The 21,214-nt window shown below is 54.1% G+C and overlaps 1 protein-coding gene across 1 annotated transcript in view; it reads left to right on the forward strand.

Moving 5' to 3' along the window:
• Positions 1-20,653, forward strand: part of LOC136628664 (hippocampus abundant transcript 1 protein-like) — a 34,436-nt gene extending 13,783 nt beyond the window's left edge. The window contains exons 5-12 of the mRNA XM_066604759.1: positions 2,558-2,672; positions 6,439-6,657; positions 9,897-10,010; positions 10,664-10,735; positions 10,832-10,944; positions 18,229-18,326; positions 18,461-18,627; positions 19,716-20,653. Of these exons, the coding sequence (XP_066460856.1) occupies positions 2,558-2,672; positions 6,439-6,657; positions 9,897-10,010; positions 10,664-10,735; positions 10,832-10,944; positions 18,229-18,326; positions 18,461-18,627; positions 19,716-19,928 (1,111 nt within the window). The 3' untranslated portion in view covers positions 19,929-20,653. The remainder of the gene's footprint in view (positions 1-2,557; positions 2,673-6,438; positions 6,658-9,896; positions 10,011-10,663; positions 10,736-10,831; positions 10,945-18,228; positions 18,327-18,460; positions 18,628-19,715) is intronic.
• The last annotated feature ends 561 nt before the right edge of the window (positions 20,654-21,214 follow it).

The following is a 21,214-nucleotide window of genomic DNA, read 5'->3' on the forward strand; positions in this document are numbered from 1 at the left end:
TATCGCTCCGGTGGCTAACGTGGCTCCTCCTTCCGGCTGACGTTCTCTATTGCTCCGGTGGATAATGTGGCTCCTCCTCCTTCCGGCTGAGGTTATGTATTGCTCCGGTGGATAATAACGCAGCTCCTTCCCCTGTCCGTCTGACGTTGTGTGTATTGTTCCTTGTGACGTTATATATCGCTGCGGTGGATAACGTGGCTCCTCCTCCATCAGGCTGACGTTACGTATCGCTCCGGTGTATAATAATGTGGCTCCTCCTTCCGGCTGACATTATACACCGGAGTGATACATAACAACGTGGCCCCTCCTCCTTCTGGCTAACATTATGTATTGCTCCGGTGGATAACGTGGCTCCTCCCCCTTCCGGCTGACGTTATGTATCACTCCGGTGTATAATAACGTGGCTCCTCCTCCTTCCGGCTGACGTTATGTATTGCTCCGGTGGATAATAACGCGGCTCCCCTCCCCCCCCCTCCGTCTGACGTTGTGTGTATTGTTCCTTGTGATGTTATGTATCGCTCCAGTGTATAATAACGTGGCTCCTCCCCCTTCCGGCTGACGTTATGTATTGCTCTGGTGGATAACGTGGCTCCTCCTCCTTCCGGCTGACGTTGTGTATCGCTCCGGTGGATAATAACGCGGCTCCTCCCCCCTCCGGCTGACGTGTGTATTGTTCCTTGTGATGTTACGTATCGCTCCGGTGCATAATACCGCAGCTCCTCCTCCTTCCGGCTGACATTACGTATCGCTCCGGTGGATTATAACGTGGCTCCTCCTCCTTCCGGCTTACATTACGTATCGCCCCGGGGGATAATAACGTGGCTCCTCCCCCTTCCGGCTGACGTTGTGTGTATTGTTCCTTATGACGTTACGTATCGCTCCGGTGGATAATAACGTGGTTCCTCTCCCTTCCGGCTGACATTATGTATCGCTCCGGTGGATAATAACATGGCTCCTCCCCCTTCTGCTGACGTTATGTATCGCTCTGGTAGATAATAATGCGGCTCCTCCCTCTTCCGGCTGACGTTGTGTGTATTGTTCCTTGTGACGCTATATATCGCTCCAGTGGATAACGTTGCTCCTCCTCCTTCCGGCTGACGACGTGTGTATTGTTCCTTGTGACAATAGTTATCGCTTCGGTGGATAATAACGTGGCTCCTCCCCCATCCGGCTGACGTTATGCATTGCTCCGGTGGATAACGTGGCTCCTCCCTCTTCCTGCTGACGTTATGTATTGCTCCGATGGATAATAACGCGGCTCCTCCCCCCTCTGTCTGACGACGTGTGTATTGTCCCTTGTGACGTTACGTATCGCTTCGGTGGATAATAACGTGGCTCCTCCTTCCAGCTGACGTTATGTATTGCTCCGGTGGATAATGTGGCTCCTCCCCCTTCCAGCTGACGTTATGTATCGCTACGGTGTATAATAACGTAGCTCCCACTTCCGGCTGACGTTATGTATTGCTCCGGTGGATATCGTGTCTCCTCCCCCTTCAGGCTGACGTTATGTATCGCTCCGGTGTATAATAACGTGGCTCCTCCTTCCGGCTGACGTTATGTATTGCTCCGGTGGATAATAACGTGGCTCCTCCCCCCCTCCGGCTGCCGTGTGTATTGTTCCTTGTGATGTTATATATCGCTCCGGTGGATAATAACGCGGCTCCTCCCCCTCCGTCCGACGTTGTGTGTATTGTTCCTTGTGACGTTATGTATTGCTCCGGTGGAAAACGTGGCTCCTCCCCCTTCCGGCTGACGTTGTGTATTGCTCCGGTGGAAAACGTGGCTCCTCCCCCCTTCCGGCTGACGTTATGTATTGCTCCGGTGGATAATAACGCTTCTCCTCCTTCTTCCGGCTGACGTTATGTATCGCTCCGGTGGATAATAACGCTTCTCCTCCTTCTTCCGGCTGATGTTATGTATCGCTCCGGTGGATAATAACGCTTCTCCTCCTTCTTCCGGCTGACGTTATGTATCGCTCCGGTGTATAATAACGTGGCTCCTCCTCCTTCCGGATGACGTTATGTATTGCTCGGTGGATAATAACGTGGCTCCTCCCCCCCTCCGGCTGCCGTGTGTATTGTTCCTTGTGATGTTATATATCGCTCCGGTGGATAATAACGCGGCTCCTCCCCCTCCGTCCGACGTTGTGTGTATTGTTCCTTGTGACGTTATGTATTGCTCCGGTGGAAAACGTGGCTCCTCCCCCTTCCGGCTGACGTTATGTATTGCTCCGGTGGATAATAACGCTTCTCCTCCCTTCTTCCGGCTGACGTTATGTATCGCTCCGGTGGATAATAACGCTTCTCCTCCTTCTTCCGGCTGACGTTATGTATCGCTCCGGTGGATAATAACGCTTCTCCTCCTTCTTCCGGCTGACGTTATGTATCGCTTCCGGTGTATAATAACGCGGCTCCTCCCCCCTTCCGGCTGACGTTACGTATCGCTCCGGTGGATAGTAACGTGGCTCCTCCCCCTTCCGGCTGACGTGTGTATTGTTCCTTGTGATGTTATATATCGCTCCGGTGGATAATAACGCGGCTCCTCCTTTTTCCACCAGGTGGTATTTTGCGGTGATCTCCATGTCGGGCGTCTTTGCTGTTACCTTCTCTGTGATTTTCGCATATGTGGCAGATATTACCCAGGAGCACGAGCGCAGCACCGCCTACGGTCTGGTAAGTGGCCCAGATTATTACTTTCTCTGTAGGCCAAGATGGCTGCCCTGGGATGCTCCTGGCCCACGGAATGACACCCCGTCCCCTTCTGGCCTTCCAAAGATGGCGCATTTACACTTTTTATTTTTTTTTTTCACTCCATTTTTTATTTTTTGGGGGGTTTTTCAGTACATTCTATGGTACAACAAGACGGCGATGAATACATAAAGTTATTGTTTAAGTGTGTGTGTGGGGGTGCTGCATCCTTAAGGGAAAGGACTAGACCTAGATATTCATGTGCTGGGATTTACCCCCGCCCACTGCAGGGCTAGCCACACCCACCCTGTCACTGGACAGTCATAGGCAGACAGCGGTCAAGCGGTGGCTGGATGGGGAGGTGCATGAGGACTACTTCCTGTAATCCCCCATATCTGGCTGCTACTCCCCGCAGACATATTTCTGGAGTCCCCTGGACAGCCAATCACTGCCAGCTTGTGATTGGTCCTGCAGACACCCCCTCAGCGCTCATTTACCTTGTGACTCACTGCCTGCAGGTAAACCGATCGTTAACCCCTTAGGGAGTGCCGCCCTTCTCTCTGACGTCTTGTGGGTTTTGCAGGACAAGTTGTGTTTTCCATTAAATGTCATGAACGGGGGAAGAAAGAGCAAGTCCGACATCTTGGGGGGGGGGGGGGGGGGGGTCTTGTTTGTATCACGCTGCAGCGATGAACTAGCGACTTCATCTCAGGGGTCTGTATGATTACAAATAGAGATGAGCGAACCTACTCGTTTAGAGTAATTACTCGATTGAGCACCACCGATTTTCGAGTACTTCCGTATTCGGGTGAAAAGATTCGGGGGGGCGCAGCGGGGAACAGGGGGGAGCCCCCTCTTCCCCCCCCCCCCCCCCCCCCCCCCCCCCCCCCCCCCACCCCCCCACTCCCCCCACGCTGCAACCCCCCACTCACCCCACGGCGCCCCCCGAATCTTTTCGCCCGAGTACGGAAGTACTCGAAAATCGCGGTGCTCGGGCGAAAAAGGGGCGTGGCCGAGTAGGTTCGCTCATCTCTAATTACAAACATAGCAAAGATTTAGGTTTTTTGCTCTACTACTATAAAAAACTCTCTTAGGATGCGGCCTGCGCCTGCAGTGCCCCACGGCGTCTTCACTCCGCGCTGTGGATGGTTCGCACGGAAATAGGGACATGCTGCGATTCCCACCCTGTGAGCGGAATATCGCAGATTATTTCTACTCATCCTATGGGCTGTACTGGCTGCGGGATCCAGAGCTCCAGATCGGCCACACACACACATATATATATATATATACACCCGTAGTGTGTGTGTGTAGTGTGTGTAGTGTGTGTAGTGTGTGTAGTGTGTGTAGTGTGTGTAGTGTGTGTAGTGTGTGTAGTGTGTGTAGTGTGTGTAGTGTGTGTAGTGTGTGTGTAGTGTGTGTAGTGTGTGTGTGTAGTGTGTGTGTAGTTGTGTGTGTTGTGTGTAGTGTATTGTGTGTGTAGTGTAATTGTGTGTGTAGTGTATTGTGTGTGTAGTGAGTGTATTGTGTGTGTAGTGTATTGTGTGTGTAGTGTATTGTGTGTGTAGTGTATTGTGTGTGTAGTGTATTGTGTGTGTGTGTGTGTGTGTGTGTTTGTGTGTGTGTATTGTGTGTGTGTATTGTGTGTGTATTGTGTGTGTAGTGTTATTGTGATGTAGTGTAGTGTGTGTGTAGTGTGTAGTGTGTGAGTGTAGTGTGTGTGTAGTGTAGTGTGTGGTAGTGTGTGTATTGTGTGTAGTGTGTGTGTATTGTGTGTAGTGTGTGTGTATTTGTGTGTAGTGTGTGTGTATTGTGTGTAGTGTGTGTGTATTGTGTGTAGTGTGTGTGTATTGTGTGTATTGTGTGTAGTGTGTGTGTATTGTGTGTAGTGTGTGTGTATTGTGTATTGTGTGTAGTGTGTGTGTGTATTGTGTGTAGTGTATTGTGTGTAGTGTTATTGTGTGTAGTGTATTGTGTGTGTATTGTGTGTGTGTATTGTGTGTGTAGTGTGTGTGTAGTGTGTGTAGTGTAGTGTGAGTAGTGAGTGTAGTGTAGTGTGAGTGTAGTGTAGTGTGTGTGTAGTGTGTGTGTGTGTAGTGTGTAGTGTGTAGTGTAGTGTTGTGTATTGTGTAGTGTGTGTGTAAGTGTGTAGAGTATTGTGTGTAGTGTGTGTGTAGTGTATTGTGTCGTGTGTATTGTGTGTGTAGTGTATTGTGAGTGTGTAGTGTATTGTGTGTAGTGTGTGTAGTGTAGCTGTAGTGTGTGAGTAGTGTGTGTAGTGTAGTGTGTGTAGTGTGTAGTGTGTGTGTGTAGTAGTTGTAGTGTAGTGTGTGTAGTGTAGTGTGTGTAGTGTGTAGTGTAGTGTGTGTAGTGTAGTGTGTAGTAGTGTGTAGTGTGTGTAGTGAGAGTGTGTGTGTAGTGTAGTAGACGTGTGTTGTAGTAGAGTAGAGTAGAGTGTGAGTAGAGTGAGTGTAGTGTAGTGTGTGTAGAGTGAGTAGTAGTGTGTGTAGCTGACTAGTGTGTGTGTAGAGCTAGTGTGTGTGTGCTAGTGAGTAGTAGTACGTAGTAGAGTGTGAGTGTAGGTAGTGTAGTGTGTAGTGTAGCTGAGTGTAGTAGTGTAGTAGTGTGAGTGTAGTGCTAGCTGTACGTAGTAGCTGTATAGTGTGTAGAGTGTACGTAGACTTAGAGTTTGTCGTGATAGTGTAGTGAGTCGATACTTGTGTGTACTAGTGTAGTGTGTGTGTGTGTGTGTGTAGTGTGTGTGTGTGTGTATACTATATATATACTGCATGCGCTGTGTGTGTGTGTGTGTGTGTGTGTGTGTATACATACATACATCCTCATACACGTCTGGTGCTGTCTGTCATCGGAACTGCTGCCGCCGGGTGCCCGCTGTAAGAAACAGCCTGCACCCGACGTTCAGGGGGCCCGTACAGCGTCCCGCGATGATAGGCTTGATAGGCGCTCTGCATAGACAGCCCTAGGGCCATTCAGAAGGCCCCCGGCTGCCTAGCAGCTGCGATCTGACCGGACAGGCTTCTATCAGGCTTGATAGAAGCCTGCCCGATCCCTGCACATTATGATGTCATGCCATAGCATGATACTGTGCAGGACAGATAGTTCGTATCTTGCGAAATTCGTAAGTCTAATGTTCACAAGTAGGGGGCTGTGTGTGTGTGTATATATGTGTCTGTGTCTGTGTCTGAAAGCCCTGACTGACTCACTGACTGACTGACTCGCCAAAAGTCCTCCAACTTCCCGATGTCATAGAAACATGAAATTTGGCGCAAGCATAGATTATCTCCAAAATAGGAAAAGAAATTGGGTCCCAACTCGATTATTCAATTCTAGCGCAAAATAATTGGCGTCGAAATTTAACGTACATAATCTAAATCTCTCACTTCCCAATGTCATAGAAACATGAAATTTGGCCCAAGCATTGATTATGTCACAAAAAGGAAAAGCTAATGGGTCCCAACTCGATTATTCAATTCTATGCGCAAAAGAATTAGTGTCCAAATTTTACGTACGGAATCTAATTCTCTCACTTCCCGGTGTCATAGAAACTCGACATTTGGCACAAGCATTGAATATGTCATAAATAGGAAAAGCTAATGGGTCCCAACTCGATTATTCAATTCTATGCGCAAAAGAATTAGTGTCCAAATTTTATGTATCATTCTGATATATTACCCTGTTTCCCTCTGCACTTCGGTTCTCATAGCGGTTCTCCTTCTGCCCGCTGTTCTAGGTGTCGGCCACCTTTGCTGCCAGCCTTGTGACGAGTCCTGCGATCGGTGCCTATCTGTCCCGCGCCTACAGTGACACGCTGGTGGTGGTGCTGGCCTCGGCGGTGGCCCTGCTGGACATCGGCTTTATCCTAATTGCTGTTCCCGAGTCCCTGCCTGAGGAGATGCGACCCGTGTCCTGGGGAGCCCCCATATCCTGGGAGCAAGCCGACCCGTTTGCGGTAAGAATGAAGTGGCTGGATGGCGCACCCATTGGGGCAGATGTGCCGGATCGCTCTGCTCCAGGCTTGTGCCACCTATTGGTTGTCTTAGTTTTAGGACCGGTTTTGCAGCCCTTTTGGGACAAGCCCCACTTTTCAATAGGAAATCGTGCACTTTTTGGACTTTCCGAAAAAGTGCTAAAATGCATCCCAGACGTGTCTGGTGCGGAGCGGGTGAGACGGCTTTCTGAGGCAACCTGTGCCAAGAAACTACCAGATTGGTAGTAGGTCGGCCCGGTTTGTGCGCGGTGCTCGTCATGCTGTTTTTGGGTGCAAGTAGCATCATTTCTCCAATAATCGCAGTAGTAAATCTGCCCTCCAGTCTGTTGCTGGCAGAATATGCAGAGTTGGACGTCTGGTGAGACGTGTATAGGGTATTTAATGGGCGTTATCGTACAACAGGGAGGAGCCTTCACTAAAGACCGTCCGCACGCCGTGGCTAATGGGGACATGTGCGTATGTGATGTAGGACAAGACCATCTAAACACTGTCACCCAGTAGGGGGCACTACCCACCCCAGGGCCGCGCTCACACAAGCGCTTCTTACAGCATTTAGCCCGGTGTTTGAAGCACCCACTAAAACGCTGTAAAACGCCCCCAATGATGTCAGTGGGGCTTCTAAGTTGAGCGCGGCGCTTTTCGAACGCTTTTTCTTCTATTTTAGTGTGTTTTAGCAATATTTATTTCTCCAGAGCTGCACCCGTCCTCTGGAGCGCGCTGCCCAATATATCCTGGTAATAATTATTTATTTTAAACGCACCTCATCACCCGTTCGCTAAAAATCCTGCCGAACATATTTGAAAACGCAGTGTTTAAAACGTGTCTGTGTGCGACCGCCCCCCTGCGCGGCCGCCCCCCTGCGCGGCCGCCCCCCTGCGCGGCCGCCCCCCTGCGCGGCCGCCCCCCTGCACACCGCCCCCCTGCACATCGCTCACACAGGCACTTTTTACCACGATTTAAAACGCTGCAGTAATCGCGGTACAGCGCCCCCGTTGATGTCAGGGGGGCCTCGCATACGCGGTCTGCTCTGTCTTCCTGCGTTTAGCGCACCTCCTCACCCATCACATTGACGGGGCGTGCCAAAACCTGCTGTAGGACAGGAGCCTGCATCCGAAATGAAAAGTAAAATTGTGGCAAAACGCTGCTATCAAGATGGTGGCGTTTAGCGGAGCGCGTGTGTGAGAGCGCCGACGGCTGCCATTACATGGGGCTGATGTGCTGCAGATTTTGGTTCAGATTTTATCCCTTCAAGTTGTAAGGCTGAAACTGACGGCATCGGCGGTGCGGATCGCTCCCGGGGCCGGGCCCCCAGTGACTTCAGTGGGGTCCTTCACTGCAGCCGGCTCTATTTGTGCAGGTAAAGTTCCCCATAGGAATCGTTGGGGGGGCGAATGCAACGCTGTACAAAGAACACATCCAGAGCTCATTAGACTAATTAGCCATTTAAAGTGATGTCTGTTTGCCGTGCGCAAATGAACATGTCTGGCGAGCGCAAGAAGTACAGTAAAATGCGGCGATATGCGCAGAAAGGCTGGTAGAGCTGAGGTGCGCATGAATGCTCTTGCGTGACGCGGCCGGAGGGCGCTCTGGCGTGACGCGGCCGGAGGGCGCTCTGGCGTGACGCGGCCTGAGGGCGCTCTGGCGTGACGCGGCCTGAGGGCGCTCTGGCGTGACGCGGCCTGAGGGCGCTCTGGCGTGACGCGGCCTGAGGGCGCTCTGGCGTGACGCGGCCGGAGGGCGCTCTGGCGTGACGCGGCCGGAGGGCGCTCTGGCGTGACGCGGCCGGAGGGCGCTCTGGCGTGACGCGGCCCCCTTGTGTTTCTGTTCACACCAGAGCAGCAGTTGTATGTAGTCCGAGGACTGATGCTGTGCAGCAGTGGGACCATGTAGTGACCGGTATGGGACCTCTAGGACTGCTCTAGTATTGGGGGTTACTATCCCGCCGCACGCCAGCGCCAGCTACAACTTGCACCAGTTACACCCGCCCTGCCCGCTTCTAGAAGTGTTGGGGCTGGCTATAGAGTCTCCATATACCGGGTCACACAAACTGCTGTGACCTATAAATGGGAGCCAATATTCTGAAGTGGTCGTTATCTAAGGGCTCATTCACACGACTGAAACGCTTTGTGGGTCACGTAGACTTTCACCGGTCTGTGTGAGCCGCAGGCACCGCGTGTAGCGACAGATCTCACGCCCGCGGTCCTGCGCAGTGTGACGGTCATCGTGGCATTGCCAGTGTATCGTCGCTCGTATGCAGTGTATGGCGTGTGGACCGCGTGGCATGCGCTACCCATAGAATAGGGCTGACGCCGCCTGACTTCAGGAAGGTCAGCGATGGCTGTTTACAGGCGGGGAGGCCGGCCGCTCCATCTGCTTAACAATGCAAGTCGGAAATCAATTGTCATCCCACATGATGTATGTTGGGGAAGCCGCCGCCGGCTGGAGGAGCCCCACGGAGGATGTGATGTTAGGAGTCGGCTTCCTGCCATAGTGAAGTGGAGAGCTGCTCTCTGTCGGACATTCCTGGATGTTGGCCGCCGTATCGCCAAGTGCTGGAATCCCCGGTAGTTCTGTGGGCCGCGCGGCTTCTGGTAAGCTTGTCGGGGGGGATGGATGACGTTCCTCCACCGCCGGCCGCTGGATGTACAAACTTCATTGATGAGAAGAACTTCATGTTAGTGTTGTTTTCTACAATCCTGATAGATTTCCTGCAGCAGAACCCCGCTGCCAGCAAGAGCCGCAGCATGCCGCCGTCGCGTCGCAGGACTATGGCGGCCATTAGAGACATGCCGCTATTGTGTTCTGTCTGTGAGGAAGAGGCGGCAGCAGAAAACTGGCGTAAATGTGACCCATTGTGGCACCAGCATGAGGGGCGATGCCTAAATCAGTGAAAACATGGGAGGGACTTAAAGGGGATGTCAGCTGATCACCTCTCGGCCACGGCTGGAAGAGGGCAAGGGTAATATTACCCCGTGGCCACCTAACGCAGAGTGTGTTCATGGGGCGAGCCACCGCACTGTAAGTGATGCTTCTATTGGCCACGGCTGCCATCAGATAGTAGTAGTCTGTGGTGCTGGCAGATAACGAGGAGTGCCCAGTAATCCCACAGGAAGGCTAACGAGTGAGACTGCCGTCCGGCACCACGGTGCGGTCCGACTTACAGCAGGATTTATGATTTCTTCTTTATCGCCCTTCTTCAGTCCCTCCGGAAGGTTGGCCAGGACTCCACCGTCCTCCTCATCTGTATAACCGTCTTCCTGTCTTACCTCCCTGAGGCCGGGCAGTACTCCAGCTTCTTTCTCTACCTGCGGCAGGTAAGAAACAGGTGATAAAGGTCATTTTCTATTGGTTATGCCAAGAAGAATCCCCGGCCTTGTTTGTGCAGTGGGCGTTTTTCGGTGTCTATGGCCCAGGATCTTCGTGCCGCCCCTTTCCTTCGCAGACGAGGATTTGTCTAACCTGGATAGTTGGCACGGTTTTGGGGTGGAGTTGCTGCAGATTACAGGCGCGCCTCCTCCTGCTCGTGATCCACATGTTAGACATTTGTGTGTGGCGGAATATTCCGCTGGTGTGCGAGCGGCCTTAAAGGGAACCTGTCGCCTCCGATAAGCACGGTAAAGGAAGTTATGGCGCTTGTAGGATATGTCCCCCAGAGTCAGAGGTGGAACTTCCCGCTCAGCGCTGTCACCCCGGGGCGTTGGCACTCTGTCTACCAGTACGACTCTCTTCATTCAGTCCATGCCTGTTCTCTAAGTCACTGAATGTGAATGAATGAAGAGTCATAGCGGTAAACAGAGCGGCGACTTTCTGGGGTGACAGTGCGGTAAATACAAGTGCTGCGGGGCCTGCGGGGCCCATCCTATAAGGACCATAGCTTGGTTCATGGTGTTATAGGGGGGACACATGTCGGTAACGGAACCTGTGCATGGGCTGTGGAGCACAATAGTCATTCTTCTCCATCGTACAGGTGATTGGCTTCACATCCGAGACTGTGGCTACGTTTATTGGTGTTGTTGGCATCTTGTCCATCCTGGCTCAGGTGAGTGACGTGATACGAAAGTGTCTGAACCCCATGAGTACAGTATCCGGTGTGACCCCATGGGTCAGAGGGTGATTGTTTGTTCCTTCTATGCAGACTGTGGTGCTGGGTGTGCTGATGAGATCCATTGGTAATAAGAACACTATACTCCTCGGTCTAGGCTTCCAGATCCTGCAGCTCGCTTGGTATGGCTTCGGTTCTCAACAATGGTAAGTGGCCGTTAGATCAACTGACCTGAAACATCAAGTATTAACCAGCAGCTTATTGTGGAGCCATTTACACTAGAGCATAGAACAAGAAGCCCGACTAGTGTATGCCGTCACTCACGTTGCCGCCTCATCTGCTGGGGCCGCCGCCTCGTCTGCTGGGGCCGCCGCTTGGGCCGCCGCCTCGTCTGCTGGGGCCGCCGCCTCGTCTGCTGGGGCCGCCGCTTGGGCTGCCGCCTCATCTGCTGTCCTCTCTCTACCTAAGACTGAAACTCACAAAAACTGACCTGCTGGTGTTTCCGCCCTCCACTAACTGACCTCATCCTGACATCTGCATGTCAGCATGTGGCACCATAACTCCCAGTGCGCCCGCTGCCTTGGGGTTATATGCGAACCCGATCTCTCCTTTTACCCCCTACATCCAATCTCCGGCCCGAACATGTCAGCTGCACCTCAAGAGCACGCTAAAAATCTAAAAATGCTTACCACTCACTGTCGCCCTCATCCACTCCCGGCTGGATTATTACAACTCGCTGCTGATCGGCCTCCCCTGCACCAGACTCTACCCTCTCCAGTCCATCCTGAATGCGACACCCAGGCTCATCTTCCTGTCCAGCCGCTACTCGGACGCCTCTGCCCTGTGCCGGTCACTGACAGGCTGCCCGACAAATACAGATTACAATTAACACTCACCACCCTCATCCATAAAGCCCTCCACAGCGCAGCGCCCCCCTATATTGCATCCCTCATCCACAGCACCACCCTACATTGTATCCCTCATCCACAGCACCGCGCCACCCTACATTGTATCCCTCAACCATAAAACCCTCCACAGTACTTCCCCGCCCTACATTGTATCCCTCATCCACAGCACAGCCCTACATTGTATCCCTCATCCACAGCACAGCCCTACATTGTATCCCTCATCCACAGCACAGCCCTACATTGTATCCCTCATCCACAGCACTGCCCTACATTGTATCCCTCATCCACAGCACTGCCCTACATTGTATCCCTCACCCACAGCACTGCCCTACATTGTATCCCTCACCCACAGCACTGCCCTACATTGTATCCCTCACCCACAGCACTGCCCTACATTGTATCCCTCATCCACAGCACTGCCCTACATTGTATCCCTCATCCACAGCACAGCCCTACATTGTATCCCTCACCCACAGCACCGCGCCGCCCTACATTGTATCCCTCATCCACAGCACCGCCCTACATTGTATCCCTCATCCACAGCACCGTGCTGCCCTACATTGTATCCCTCACCCACAGCACTGCCCTACATTGTATTCCTCATCCACAGCACAGCGCCACCCTACATTGTATCCCTCAATCATAAAACCCTCCACAGTACTTCCCCGCCCTACATTGTATCCCTCACCCACAGCACAGCCCTACATTGTATCCCTCACCCACAGCACTGCCCTACATTGTATCCCTCATCCACAGCACCGCTCCACCCTACATTGTATCCCTCATCCATAAAGCCCTCCACAGTACTGCCCTGCCCTACATCGTATCCCTCCTCCACAGCGCCGCGCCACCCTATATCATATCCCCCATCCACAGCACCGCGCCGCCCTACATTGTATCCCCCGTCCACAGCACTGCGCCACCCTACATTGTATCCCTCATCCACAGCACTGCGCCACCCTACATTGTATCCCTCATCCACAGCACCGCTCCACCCTACATTGTATCCCTCATCCATAAAGCCCTCCACAGTACTGCCCTGCCCTACATCGTATCCCTCCTCCACAGCGCCGCGCCACCCTATATCATATCCCCCATCCACAACACTGCGCCGCCCTACATTGTATCCCCCATCCACAGCACCGCGCCGCCCTACAGTGTATCCCTTATCCATAGCACCGCACCGCCCTACATTGTATCCCTCATTCACAGCACCGCGCCGCCCTACATTGTATCCCTCATCTACAGCATCGCGCCGCCCTACATTGTATCCCTCATCTACAGCACCTCGCCACCCTACATTGTATCCCTCATCCACAGCACTGCGCTGCCCTACATTGTATCCCTCATCCACAGCGCCGCCCTACATTGTATCCCTCATCCACAGCACCGCGCCGCCCTACATTGTATCCCTCATCCACAGCACCGCGCCGCCCTACATTGTATCCCTCATCCACAGCACCGCCCTACATTGTGTCCCTCATCCACAGCGCTGCCCTACATTGTATCCCTCATCTACAGCACCGCGCCGCCCTACATTGTATCCCTCATCCACAGCACCGCGCCGCCCTACATTGTATCCCTCATCCACAGCACCGCGCCGCCCTACATTGTATCCCTCATCCACAGCACCGCGCCGCCCTACATTGTATCCCTCATCCACAGCACCGCGCTGCCCTACATTGTATCCCTCATCCACCGCGCCGCCCTACATTGTATCCCCCATCCACAGCACCGCGCCGCCCTACATTGTATCCCTCATCCACAGCACCGCGCTGCCCTACATTGTATCCCACCTCCACAGCGCCGCGCTGCCCTACATTGTATCCCTCATCCACAGCACCGCGCCGCCCTACATTGTATCCCTTATCCACAGCACCGCGCTGACCTACATTGTATCCCTCATCCACAGCACCGCGCCGCCCTACATTGTATCCCTCATCCACAGCACCGCGCCGCCCTACATTGTATCCCTCATCCACAGCACCGCGCCGCCCTACATTGTATCCCTCATCCACAGCACCGCCCTACATTGTATCCCTCATCCACAGCACCGCCCTACATTGTATCCCTCATCCACAGCACCACGCCGCCCTACATTGTATCCCTCATCCACAGCACCGCGCCACCCTACATTGTATCCCTCATCCACAGCACCGCGCCGCCCTACATTGTATCCCTCATCCACCGCGCCGCCCTACATTGTATCCCTTCTCCACAGCTCAGCGCCACCCTATATCATATCCCCCATCCACAGCACCGCGCCGCCCTACATTGTATCCCTCCTCCACAGCACCGCGCCGCCCTACATTGTATCCCTCATCCACAGCACCACGCCGCCCAAGATTGTATCCCTCCTCCACCGTGCCGCCCTACATTGTATCCCTCCTCCACAGCACCGCGCCGCCCTAGATTGTATCCCTTCTCCACAGCATCACACCGCCCTACATTGTATCCCTCCTCCACAGCACCGTGCCGCCCTACATTGTATCCCTCATTCACAGCACCGTGCCGCCCTACATTGTATCCCTCCTCCACAGCACCACGCCACCCTACATTGTATCCCTCCTCCACAGCACCGCGCCGCCCTAGATTGTATCCCTCCTCCACAGCACCGCGCCGCCCTAGATTGTATCCCTCATCCACAGCACCGCGCCGCCCTACATTGTATCCCTCCTCCACAGCACCGTGCCGCCCTACATTGTATCCCTCATCCACAACACCGCGCCACCCTACATTGTAGCCCTCATCCACAGAGCCGCCCTACATTGTATCCCTCCTCCACAGCACCGCGCCGCCCTACATTGTAGCCCTCATCCACCTGACCGCGCCGCCCTACGTTGTATCCCTCATCCATAGCACCGCGCCGCCCTACATTGTATCCCTCCTCCACAGCACCGCGCCGCCCTACATTGTATCCCTCCTCCACAGCACCGCGCCGCCCTAGATTGTATCCCTCCTCCACAGCACCGCGCCGCCCTAGATTGTATCCCTCCTCCACAGCACTGCGCCGCCCTACATTGTATCCGTAATCCACAGCACCGCACCGCCCTAGATTGTATCCCTCCTCCACAGCACCGCGCCGCCCTACATTGTATCCCTCAACCACAGCACCGCGCCGCCCTACATTGTATCCCTCCTCCACAGCACTGCGCCGCCCTACATTGTATCCCCCCTCCGCAGCACTGCGCCGCCCTACATTGTATCCCTCATCCACAGCACCGCACCGCCCTAGATTGTATCCCTCCTCCACAGCACCGCGCCGCCCTACATTGTATCCCTCAACCACAGCACCGCGCCGCCCTACATTGTATCCCTCCTCCACAGCACCGCGCCGCCCTAGATTGTATCCCTCCTCCACAGCACCGCGCCGCCCTAGATTGTATCCCTCATCCACAGCGCCGCCCTAGATTGTATCCCTCCTCCACAGCACCGCGCCGCCCTAGATTGTATCCCTCCTCCACAGCACCGCGCCGCCCTAGATTGTATCCCTCCTCCACAGCACCGCGCCGCCCTAGATTGTATCCCTCCTCCACAGCACCGCGCCGCCCTAGATTGTATCCCTCCTCCACAGCACCGCGCCGCCCTAGATTGTATCCCTCCTCCACAGCACCGCGCCGCCCTAGATTGTATCCCTCCTCCACAGCACCGCGCCGCCCTAGATTGTATCCCTCCTCCACAGCGCCGCCCTAGATTATATCCCTCCTCCACAGCACCGCGCCGCCCTAGATTGTATCCCTCCTCCACAGCACCGCGCCGCCCTAGATTGTATCCCTCCTCCACAGCACCGCGCCGCCCTCGATTGTATCCCTCATCCACAACACCGTGCCGCCCTACATTGTATCCCTCATCCACAGCACCGCGCCGCCCTAGATTGTATCCCTCCTCCACAGCACCGCGCCGCCCTAGATTGTATCCCTCATCCACCGCGCCGCCCTAGATTGTATCCCTCACCCTCAGCACAGCGCCGCCCTAGATTGTATCCCTCATCCACCGCGCCGCCCTAGATTGTATCCCTCATCCACAGCACCGCGCCGCCCTACATTGTATCCCTCATCCACAGCACTACGCCGCCCTACATTGTATCCCTCATCCACAGCACCGTGCCGCCCTACATTGTATCCCTCCTCCACAGCACCGCCCCGCCCAAGATTGTATCCCCCATCCACAGCACCGCGCCGCCCTACATTGTATCCCCCATCCACAGCACCGCGCCGCCCTTGATTGTATCCCTCATCCACAGCACCGCGCCGCCCTACATTGTATCCGTAATCCACAGCACCGCGCCGCCCTACATTGTATCCCTCTTCCACAGCACTGCGCTGCCCTACATTGTATCCCTCATCCACAGCACCGCGCCGCCCTACATTGTATCCCTCATCCACAGCACAGCGCTGCCCTACATTGTGTCCCTCATCCACAGCACAGCGCTGCCCTACATTGTACCCCTCATCTCAAACCCCCACCCAGTCCGTGCCCTCCACTCCGTTAACTAAATCAGATTAAGTGCCCCTTTAATTCGAACCTCTCTCTCCCGCCTCTAAGACTTCTCTAGAGCAGCACCAGAGCTCTGGAACGCACGACCCCAAGACTATCCTGAGATATCTGTCTGGGATGACTTAGTGATCCTGCACTGAGCAGGGTGTTGGATCCGATGACCCCGGAGGTCCCTTCCAACTCTACCAGTCTGTGATTTTATCCGGGCAATCCTTGACATGCAGAACTTCAGGCTACTCTTCAGGGAAGCATACCATATACCCTAAGCCAAACCCCTCTGTACCCCCCTGGTAACTTGCTGCCTGTCCTAGCGGCCATCTACCGCCGCCTGCAGTCATACTCATTCAGCCACTATATGGCCTGACCATTGTCTATGTGTACAGCATCCCTCACATCTCCAGCCCCCCCCCCCCCCATACCGTGCACATCTCCACCCCCCCCCCCATACCGTGCACATCTCCACCCCCCCCCCATACCGTGCACATCTCCACCCCCCCCATACCGTGCACATCTCCACCCCCCCCCCATACCGTGCACATCTCCACCCGCCCCCATACCGTGCACATCTCCACCCCTCCCCCATACCGTGCACATCTCCACCCCCCCCCCATACCGTGCACATCTCCACCCCCCCCCCCATACCGTGCACATCTCCACCCCCCCCCCATACCGTGCACATCTCCACCCCCCCCCCAATACCGTGCACATCTCCACCCCCCCCCATACCGTGCACATCTCCACCCCCCCCCCCATACCGCGCACATCTCCACCCCCCCCCCCATACCGCGCACATCTCCACCCCCCCCCATACCGCGCACATCTCCACCCCCCCCCATACCGCGCACATCTCCACCCCCCCCCCCCATACCGCGCACATCTCCACCCCCCCCCCATACCGCGCACATCTCCACCCCCCCCCCCATACCGCGCACATCTCCACCCCCCCCCATACCGCGCACATCTCCACCCCCCCATACCGCGCACATCTCCACCCCCCCCATACCGCGCACATCTCCACCCCCATACCGCGCACATCTCCACCCCCCCATACCGTGCACATCTCCACCCCCCCCATACCGCGCACATCTCCACCCCCCCCCATACCGCGCACATCTCCACCCCCCCCCCATACCGCGCACATCTCCACCCCCCCCCCCATACCGCGCACATCTCCACCCCCCCCCCCATACCGCGCACATCTCCACCCCCCCCATACCGCGCACATCTCCACCCCCCCCATACCGCGCACATCTCCACCCCCCCCCCATACCGCGCACATCTCCACCCCCCCCCCATACCGCGCACATCTCCACCCCCCCCCCATACCGCGCACATCTCCACCCCCCCCCATACCGCGCACATCTCCACCCCCCCCCCCATACCGCGCACATCTCCACCCCCCCCATACCGCGCACATCTCCACCCCCCCCATACCGCGCACATCTCCACCCCCCCCCATACCGCGCACATCTCCACCCCCCCCCCCCATACCGCGCACATCTCCACCCCCCCCCATACCGCGCACATCTCCACCCCCCCCATACCGCGCACATCTCCACCCCCCCCCCCCATACCGCGCACATCTCCACCCCCCCCCCCATACCGCGCACATCTCCACCCCCCCCCCATACCGCGCACATCTCCACCCCCCCCCCCATACCGCGCACATCTCCACCCCCCCCCATACCGCGCACATCTCCACCCCCCCCCCCATACCGCGCACATCTCCACCCCCCCCCCATACCGCGCACATCTCCAGCCCCCCCCCCCCCCATACCGCGCACATCTCCAGCCCCTTTACCTTCTGTATCCCCCCTTTATCTGTAGTATGTAAGCTCGTTGGAGCCGCTCACCCCTACTGTCTCCATCAGCTGATTACTACATGTAACTGTGGTCTTTTGAATCTTTGTTTCTTGTGTCTGTTCTCCCGTCTTGTAAGCGCTGCGGAATATGTGGGCGCTATATAAATACAGATGGAAGGATTTTGCTATATTGACTATATTGATTGTATAGTAAGGTATAAGACGTTGGGGTTTCTAACCTGTACAAGCCCTTAAAGGATTTCCCTTTTGTCATGTCTGCTAGGATGATGTGGGCCGCTGGTGCCGTCGCTGCCATGTCCAGCATTACCTTCCCTGCTATAAGTGCAGTGGTGTCTCGCAATGCCGACCCGGACCAGCAGGGTGAGTTGGGCAGAGTTGGATTATGTAGTTTCTGAAGGTTGGGTTCCAGACAAACGTTGAAGGGCTTGTTGCGAAGTCCATTCGGCAGCTCTTTACACGTTGGCAAACACTTGAACTTTGTGGCTCTGTTGTAGGTGTTGTACAGGGAATGGTAACGGGCATCCGTGGATTATGTAATGGACTCGGACCTGCCTTATATGGCTTTGTCTTTTATTTGTTCCACGTGGAGTTGAATGAAATTACCGAGGAGGAGCCGTCGGACAAGATCCTGAAGCCCAATATGGCAAACCCTTCTGATGAGGTAAGTGTCTCTTAGCAAGAAAAAACTCGACCAATATTGCTGCTTCCTTAAAATGAAGTAGACCGTCGGGATTAAGGAGGCTCAGAACATTCATGATTATTAATCTGAAGTGTGCCTTTCTGGAATACGCCGGGTTCTCTTCACCCTCATTTACTGCTGTTTGCACCCTGTTTCATGTCTGTAAGTTCTAATTTTCTGATAGTCTTCATGATTTTTCTGTTGCTCTGTTGTTTGCAGTCCACTTTCAGAAAGGGGCCATGCAGCAAGCCTACCATTCTGCCAGCAGTTCACTGTCTTGACTTCCTTGCCCTTACTTCCCATGCTGCATTGTGCAGTCTGTGGTTCAATCAGCAGAGAGGCAGTATCTGAATGCTCGCCCCTCTGCTATCCCAGGCCGATTCAGGCAGTCAGAGACATTCTGGTCCAATGATTAATAAACCCACTATATTGTGTGTGTAATGTGTGCATGCACTAATGAGGCAGACCTTATCACAGAGTCTGCAGATCTGTCAGCCTGTAAGGGTAGGGAACCTGCCTGTCAAGATAGACCCTCCCTCTGCTGCTATGGAAACTCTGTAACTGGAAGTGAGACCCCTAGTGGCAGACACTTCAAATGTGACTTTCAGCGCTAAAGCAATACAATTTTTAATGCATATTACAAAAATGATGAGACGAACACAAGCTAGAAGATGAGCAGAGGTTGTAGGAAAAGTTAGTGACCCTTCAAGGAAAACATAACTGGGACTCAGTGGCTTGCATATTTCTGTTGTGTGTGACTATTAATGAGGGGATGAGGTCCTTCTGGCCTCTCACAACCATCTCTTCTATTCCAGACTGACTTGGAGCAGTTTTCTTTATTTTTCTAGTCTCATAAAAACTCCTTTTTTACCTCTTTCTTTTCCCGCCCCCAGACCCCTCGCCCCTCTTATACATGGGGGGGTCTGGTATTGCAGCTCAGCCCGTTAGCTGGCATGGTTTATGTAATTGCACATCCAATAACGTCTTTGCTAATATGGCTGTATCGCCTATTTTGTCTGTTTTGTAGGGTTGGGGAGGTGAAATAACTTTGTTTTTTGTCTCTCCCACAGAGAAGTATAATCCCCGGTCCGCCCTTTCTGTTTGGGGCTTGCTCTGTATTGTTATCCTTGCTTGTGGCACTCTTCATCCCGGAGCACACCAGCCTTACACTGCGCTCTGGTGCCCATAAGAAGCACAGCAATGGTGCCCAGAGCCATGCACTTCTACCTCCTGCCCACCTCCCCGAGGGCAAGGAACCACTTCTTGATGATAGTAGAGTATGACCCAAGGACTGCACATGGGTGTCCAACCGAGAAGACTGTCAACATCATGGATTGCTCCGAGACTGGAGGAAACGTTTACTACAACAGCAGAGGAAGCGAGGAGCAACTGACAGCGAGAACGTCTCTGTTACTAGACAAAACACATGTGCCACTACAACATGATGGCGGGCATCACAGCGGCGTGATGGCCAGGAACAGTCTAAACAGGTCATCAGTCATGTGTTGGCCTGCAGAAAGCTGGATGGGTCATGTAAAATGTTAGAACTGAACGCGAGTGAGAAGCTATGAAGTCACACATTCACTTGCCAAATCCAAGAACTGGACTTCAGTAGGACCTGCCAGAAGTTCTGCACCGCGGCCTAATTACGGAGCAGAGCTCATAGCACTGTGGCAAATGTACCTTTTTTATTTCTAATTCTCACTAGTTGACGCCAATAAGGATACACAGTGTCGATTGTTTGGTCTATTATTTTGTTTTGTAAGCCCCACTTTCCGGCGGTTTCCCTGTGCCACAGTACGGCCCCCGAGGGGACGGAGTCGGCTGAAGAGCTCCTATACTGGTCTGACGGGCCAGTCTCTCCTTATACAATATTAAGTCTTTTTTCCCAAGCAAACTTTTTGTTACAGCCCTAAAATTTGGAAAAGAAAAATAATAAATGTCAACAAATGGTAGTTAGTGAGGAAAATAATGAGTTATTCATGAAGTAAAGCAATATGACTACTAAGTTGTGTCTCGTGTCTTCAACTGGTAATCTGCTGCTCGGCGGCGGCGGAAAAGCTGGAAAAACCTCACCGTATTGGTTGCATCTGTTTGGTTCGAGTACCCTCTCTCTCGAGAAGAATCGCCTGCAGTCAGCACTTTGACAGTGGAAGAAACCACCAAGTTCTCATGTACCCCGGGGCTTTCAGGGTAAGAGCCGCTCATTGGCAGTTCTCTGCTCTGTTCCCAAGACTTCTGACAAGCAGCTGATTTTGCTAGGAGAAGGCATGACTTCTACCGGGGAAATGCCGTTCACAAGAGTAAGAGCTACTGCTTGGTAATCTGGCCGTACACATGAGATCATTGTTGGCTGAGCCCGCCAGTCTGTGTGGCATGGGATGACCAGCTAATGTGTAGGGCAGCCTCCGGCCCCATCACAATGCCACATGTTGGGGAAGAGAAAGATTGGGCAGTTGGATTTCAACATGCCCGATCCTTTGATTTTCCAGGAGATAAGTCGCCTCTAAAGCTGTTCTCCCCATTCAGAACAGATGGGTGCCCCGTTGGGCATGAATGTGTTTTGGGG

The sequence above is a fragment of the Eleutherodactylus coqui genome, chromosome 5 (genome assembly GCF_035609145.1).
Source record: "Eleutherodactylus coqui strain aEleCoq1 chromosome 5, aEleCoq1.hap1, whole genome shotgun sequence".
Taxonomy (NCBI): Eukaryota; Metazoa; Chordata; class Amphibia; order Anura; family Eleutherodactylidae; genus Eleutherodactylus; species Eleutherodactylus coqui.